This window comes from Petaurus breviceps, unplaced genomic scaffold, assembly GCF_028583685.1.
Source record: "Petaurus breviceps papuanus isolate PSGF00001 unplaced genomic scaffold, PetGlider_PUasm1.0 545, whole genome shotgun sequence".
NCBI classification, from domain to species: domain Eukaryota; kingdom Metazoa; phylum Chordata; class Mammalia; order Diprotodontia; family Petauridae; genus Petaurus; species Petaurus breviceps.
Genome location: NW_027186366.1, coordinates 2,600,450 through 2,607,216, shown reverse-complemented (window position 1 = coordinate 2,607,216; position 6,767 = coordinate 2,600,450). Strand labels below are relative to the sequence as shown.

The window sequence follows — 6,767 nt, the reverse complement described above, 5'->3', positions numbered from 1 at the left end:
CTATCTATCTATCTATCTATCTATCTATCTATCTATCTATCTATCTATCTATCTATCTATCCATCCATCCATCTGTATGTATATTTAAAAGAAAGATTGTGGCTAACGGGAGAAGCCCAGGATTGGAGAAGGGCAATTTCCCCTAATTCTCAAAGAGAAGAGTGCAGCTAGTAAAGCACTGCCATTGGTAGCCTGTGTGTTTTAGACTGAATTGTCTGGGCCTGAGTTGGTCCCCACTGGGGTGGAAGCTCCTTGAGGGCAGAGATGGTTTCATTTTTTGTCTTCTTTTCCATCAGTGGTGCCTGGGTCATAGTGGGCACTGAGTAAATACTGGTTGAACTGAACTGACTTTGGAAGGAAGCATTTATTAAGCACCTCCTGTGTGCCAGGTCCTGAGGTTACAAATTCAAAGAATGAAATGATCTCTGCTCCCCAAGAGCTGTTATTCCAGCAGGGGAGGCAGCATGCTCTGTGTATGTGTGTGTGTGTCTGGGTGCATGTGTTTGTGTGTGTTTGTCTCTGTGTGTGTCTCTGTCTCTCTCTGTGTGTAATATAAACACAAAGTTCTTAAAAACAAGAGGAGGGGAATTAGCAGTTGATGGGATAGGAGTTCTTAACCTGGGGTCTACTAACTTGATTTTTCTTTTTACTTTTTGGAGGGGGGAAGGTAGGACAATTGGAGTTAAGTGACTTGCCCAAGGTCACACAGCTAAGTGTCTGAGGCTGGATTTGAACTCAGGTCCTCCTGACTCCAGGGCCAGTGCTCTATGCTCTGTGCATCTAACTGCCCCTACTAACTTGATTTTAAACAAATTTTTTTGATAACTGAATTTTAATATAACTGGCTTCCTTTGTAATACTGTGTATTTTACTTTATGCATTTAAAAACATGATTCTGGGGCAGAGCCAAGATGGCAGCATAGAAGCAAGAAAACTCTGTGAGCTCCCTCCATAACCACCTCAAATACCTATAAAATATGACTCCAAACAAACTTTAGAGCTACAGAACCCACAAAGTGACAGAGACAAATAAATATCCCTCACAAGGCAGCCTGTCAGGAAGGGTCCATCGCAGCATGATGAGAGCAGAGCCCAGCCCCTCCTGAGTCCCTGGTTTTAGCCTTAGGGAAGCCCTGACCAGCAGCGACTGGAGCAGGAGAGTGGATCACCAGCAGCTGTGGTGGTTTCCAGAATTATCAACCCATAAATGCCAAAGGCAAGGTAAAAGGTCAGTGTGGACTTTGGGAACAGGGGGTCAGGGAGTGCAGTCTGGCCTCTGCCCCGGGGCAAGAAGGTGTGAAGTGGTGGAAGTGTTATGGCTGTGCCACCACCATGTGGCTTCTTCAGAGATCCTGGCCTGCAGATTGTAGGGGGACCAAGCCACCATTCTGAGGGTAATCACTCTTGCTTTAACCTGCCTGGATCTGGATCGCTGTCTTGGGTGGAGGTCCTGGGGTGTGTTACCAGGTTCCAGAGTTTGTGGAGGCTTCAGAGAGGGCACCTAACTAATAGCTCTGGCAGATGAAAAACCCCAGCGATTTGGGACAAAGCTCTCTTCTCTGGAAGCAGAGTTCTACTGTGGCAAAAAGCTCAAAAATCAAATAATTGAATGGCAACATGAGCAAGCAAAGGAAGCAAAGCAAGCACAGCACTCAAACCTTAGATTCCTTTTTTGGGGACAAAAAGGATCAAAGCATGGAACAGGAGGAAGACAATGAAGTCAGAACTCCTGCACCAAAAGCTTCCAAGAAAAATATTAATTGATTACAGGCCATGGAGGAGCTCAAGAAGGATTTTGAAAACCAAGTAAGAGAAGTGGAGGAAAAATTGGCAATGGAAATGAGAATGATGCAAGAAAATCATGAAAAGTGAGTCAACAACCTGACTAAAGAAAATAACTCCTTAAAAAATAGACTAACTCAAATGGCAAAAGAGGCCCAAAAAGTCAACGAGGAGAAGAATGCCTTAAAAAGTCAAATTTGTCAGATGGAAAAAAAATTTCAAAAGCTCACTGAAGAGAATCATTCCTTCAGAATTAGAATGGAGCAAATGGAAGCTAGTGACTTTATGAGAAATCAAGACAATATTAAACAGACCCAAACAAATAAAAAAAATAGAAGGCAATGTGAAATATCTCATCGGAAAAACTACTGACCTGGAAAATAGGTCCAGGAGAGATAATTTAAAAATTATTCGACTACCTGAAAGCCATGATGAAAAGAAGAACCTAGGAATCATACTTCAAGAAATTCTCAAGGAAAATTGTCCTGATATTTTAGAACCAGGGGGAAAAATAGAAATTGAAAGAATTCACTGATCACCTCTTGAAAAAGATCCCCAAAAGAAAACTCCTAGGAATATTATAGCCAAATTCCAGAGTTCCCAGATCAAGAAGAAAATATCATAAGCAGCCAAGAAGAAATGATTTGAATATTGTGGAAACACAATCATGATAACACAAGATCTAGCAGCTTCTACATTAAGGGATCAAAGGGCTTGGAATATTATACTCCAGAGGTCAAAGGAATTAAGATTAAAACCAAGAATCACCTACCCAGCAAAACTGAGTATAATGCTTCAGGGGGAAATATGGTCATTCAATGAAATAGAGGACTTTCAAGCAGTCTTAATAAAAAGATCCAGAATTGAATAGAAAATTTGACATTCAGATACAAGAATCGAGAGAAGCATGAGAAGGTAAACAGGGAAAAGAAATCATAAGGAACTTATCAAAGTTGAACTATTTACATTCCCACATGGAAAAACGATAATTATAACTTAATGAAGCTTTTCTTAGTATGAGGATAGTTGAAGGGAATATAAATGTATATATGTATACATACACACACTCACATATATATGTTCGTATGCACATATACCATCCTATATAGACATATGTGTGTATATATGTGTACAGGTATACGTAGTCAGAGGGCACAGGATCAATTGAATAGGAAGGGATGATATTTAAAAAATAAAAATAAAATTAAGAGGTGAGAGAGGAATATAATGAGAGGAGATAGGGAAAGACAGAATAGGGTAAATTACCTCATATAAAAGAGGTAAAGGAAAACTGTTACAATGGAGGGGAAGAACAGGAAGGCAAAAGGGAATGGGTCAACCTTGCTCTAATTGAATTTGGCTTAAGGAGGGCATAACATACATACTCAGTTGTGTATTTTATCCTACAGGAGAGTAGGGGGGAAGGGGATAAGAGGGGGGATGATAGAGAGGAGGGCAGATTGGGGGGAGGGTAATTAGAAGCACACACATTTGAAAAGGGACAGGGTCAAAGTAGAAAATAGAATAATTGGGGGGTGGGATAAGATGGAGGGAAATATAATTAGTCTTTCACAGTATAACTACTATGGAAATGTTTTGCGTAACTACACATGTACAACCTATATTGAATTGTTTATCTTCCCAGTAAGGGTGGGTGATGAGGGAAGATAGGAAAGAATCTGGAATTTAAAGTTTTAAAATCATATGGTTTCTTTTTGTATCAATCAACATTTATTAAGCACCTACTTATATATGGACCAGGTACTAGGGATACAAATATAATCAATGAAATGATCCTTACTGGAAAGGAATAAGAGGGGGGTTACTTTAGAGAGGGAAGTAACCATACCTAATTTCCCCTAAAGAAGAGAAGGGGGTGATTGGACTTGGCTATGCAGAGGAAGAGGTTGGAGCTACTTAAAAGTGGGGAGAAAGGAAGGCACTCCCTCCTTGGCTCCCTCAGTAGTGGGGTGGGGAATGTGAAATCCAAAGGATGTGGGGGTATAGGTTTCCAAGCAGACAACTCAGGTTTGAGGGGGAAGAATTCAGCTTGGGAAGCCAGGGTTTCAGGGGAGTCAGACTGTGTCAGGCAGGGTGCTGGGGTCCAGGGGTCTCAGACTGGGACTAACTCTTGGCTGGGGTTTGCATGTAGATTGGTTAGATTTGATGCCTGATGAGGGTTAACCCCAGAGAAACAACAGCAGTGTCAAAGTCAACAAAGGGAAACTGGCCCCCAACTGAAGATGCCTGGGGCAAAGCCAAAAGCATAATATTTAGCCACAGCTTCAGTGGGGTTTCCCTGGGCTGGGTCGAACCACATGTGGATGCATTTGCCACTGCCCCGGCCAAAAGAGCTTGCTTTATAAGAGTGACTCCAAATGTTCTCACATAGGGAGGCTGGTGTGGGGAAGTAAGATGTGAAAGGGTGGCAGGCAGCCTCAGCTGGGCACTTGTTAATCCCTGAAGTCCAGTTCCAGCCGTTGTGCCAGTTCTCTTTGCAGGTATATGAAGATCGGCAGCCCTCCCACCACTGGTTACAGTCCTCCCTGCACAGGGGAGCATTCAGGATCCTTTCCCTCTGCCAGCTTGACAACACCAGCTGGATCCAGGGTCCTAGATTGGGAGAGTACTCATAGAGACAAGTTTCCTGGATAAAGTGGAGTTTACAGACTGGGGTTATATTTCCACAGTGGTTATAGTTGAAGTGGTACAGGAAAGAAGTGTCTTCGTGGATGGCACGGCTTGTTTTCACAGTGCAGCAGGCATTTTTCTTCCATGGGCTACACTGCTGATGAAGGCCATCTTCTGGGCCAGCCTCTGCCTTGTGGTGTTTAGCATCCATGCAGGCACTGAGCAGATCATGACCCTTCCGAATCCCATGGGCCATGGCCATGAGGCTCAGGAGCAGCAACCCCCATCCTGATTGAGGCATGATCTCTGGGGCCTGTCTCCTCTAGGTTCCAAGAGGTCCTAAGAAAGCCTGGAGCCCAACATAATAGCCTAAAATCATATGCTTAAAAAATATTATTATTATTATTTTTACATGCACTGGGAAATAAGATATACAGGCACTGGGGTATGGAGATCCATCTTGCCCTACTGGAAAGTTGGAGGTGGAATGGGGGAGGATATAGGAGAGAGCAGATTGGGGGAGGGGGTATTCAGTGGGATCACTGTTCTGGGGTGGTGGGTAGGGGGAAGATGGGGAGAAAATTTGTAACTCAATATCTTGTGGAAATGAATGTTGTAAACTGAAAATAAACATAAAATAAAAAAAAGAAAAAGAAAAAAATAAAACCATGATTCTGAGAAGGGGTCCATGGGCTTCACCAGATGACCAAAGGGACCCAGAACCTGATAAAAAATGGTAACTAAGCTGTCTCTTAACAGAAGTGAGGGATTCTATGAAGCACCATGAGGAGGGAAGGCATCCCAGGCATGGAGGATGACCAGTGCAAAGGCCCAGACATGGGGGATAGAGAGCCAACCGTGAGAAGCAGAGGGAAAACCAGTCAGGTTGAACATGGAGGGCAGAAAGGGGAATAATGCACGAAGAGGCTCGAAAGACCGGTTGGCCAGGGTGGGAAGGGTTTTAAAAGCCAAACAAAGGAATTCCAGCTGATCCTAGAGGCAGGAGGGAGCCATTGGGGTTAGATCTGAACTTTGGCAGCTGGATGGAGAATGGATGGAAGTGGGGGTCATCTGAAGCTGAAACCAGCTAATCTCAGCCTCAGTGTCCTCTTTGTAAAATAGGTCTGTTAATGCCTGTAGTACTCACCTCAAAGGATTGTGAGGCTGTGAGGATTAAACTAAACACTTTAGTGAGCCTTAAAATACTATGTGTCAGTTGTTCAAAATATCAATGAGTTTGATAGTGAAACCTTAGCTTACAAGGTCACAGAGATTTGAGAGAAAGTTATTATCTTCAGCTAAGCTGGAAAGAATACCAGGAAAAAGTGACCCCAACAGAAATGATGCTTTAAAATTTCATATATTCATGATCTAGTCATACCCAACATGGCATTTCAAAGTTTGAAAATCACCTTGTCTACATTGTCTTATTTGCACCTCACACTAATGCTGTGAGACTGGTAAGGCAGCTATTATCACCCCATTGTACAGATGAAGAAATGGAGGCTCCTGGAGGTTACTGTCTTGCCCATGGTCACACAGCTAGTAAGTGGTGTGGATGGCATTTGAAGTTGGTTCTTCCTGACTCCAAGTTTAGCTCTCTACCCACTATTCTCTTCTGAGAGAATACATGCCTCTTGAGGGCAAGAGACTTTCTCAATTGTGTCTATATCTCTGGCATCGAGCATAGAACTAGGCACCTTGGAGACAGTTAAATAAATACAATTTGATGGTTGATTGTTATGCTTTCTGCTTGGTTTCTCATTTCACTCTGATAGTGATAACTCAAATAAAAACAGGAACTTTTCCATTTCAAGTGTGTGTAATATGTGAGAAGGTCTGTTGTGTATTGGTAAGTGTGTTAAGCCTGCACCCCGATTCAGCAGTGAGCCTTCCTATGTTTGCTGTGGGTTGGCTCCCCATTGCAGAGTGGGAGCTGGGGTTCTCAGAACAAAAATCAGAGCAAGAGAGAAGCTTGAGGAGGAGACACTTGGAAAGAAAACATTTTGAACAATGAGCAAGCCCTGATTCCCTCCTCAGAGCTGGAAGAAGCCAGCCTCATCTCACAAATAACAAAGATACTCTGAAGGCTTTCATGGAGCCAAAGGGCTTTAAGCAAATTGACCCATATTTCAAAGGTTTTGCCATCTTCCTCATCTCTAGAAAAGCTTCATCCTTAACTGTGAAAAGAAAGAGAGAAGAGAGAGAGGAGGGAGGGAGAGAGAGGGAAGAGGGAGGAGGGAGGGAAAGAGAGGGCAGAGGGAGGGAGAAACAGAGAAAGACAGAGACAGAAAGAGAGAGACAGAAAGACAGACAGGGAGAGAGAGAGAGAGAGAGAGAGAGAGAGAGAGAGA

At 43.1% G+C, this 6,767-nt stretch overlaps 2 protein-coding genes across 2 annotated transcripts in view; both read right to left on the bottom strand.

Annotated features, from left to right (window-relative positions):
- The window catches only part of AK5 (adenylate kinase 5), a 234,631-nt gene that overhangs the window by 93,908 nt on the left and 133,956 nt on the right, over window positions 1–6,767 (bottom strand). The window lies entirely within an intron of this gene.
- Window positions 3,995–4,714, bottom strand: LOC138172446 (folate receptor alpha-like). Its single transcript, XM_069102211.1, has one exon. The coding sequence runs from the start codon at window positions 4,712–4,714 to the stop codon at window positions 3,995–3,997; it is 720 nt and encodes a 239-aa protein (XP_068958312.1).

What these genes read in the sequence shown, in the direction of transcription:
- LOC138172446 (XM_069102211.1), bottom strand. Translation starts at nt 4,714, where the DNA reads ATGCCTCAATCAGGATGGGGGTTGCTGCTCCTGAGCCTCATGGCCATG.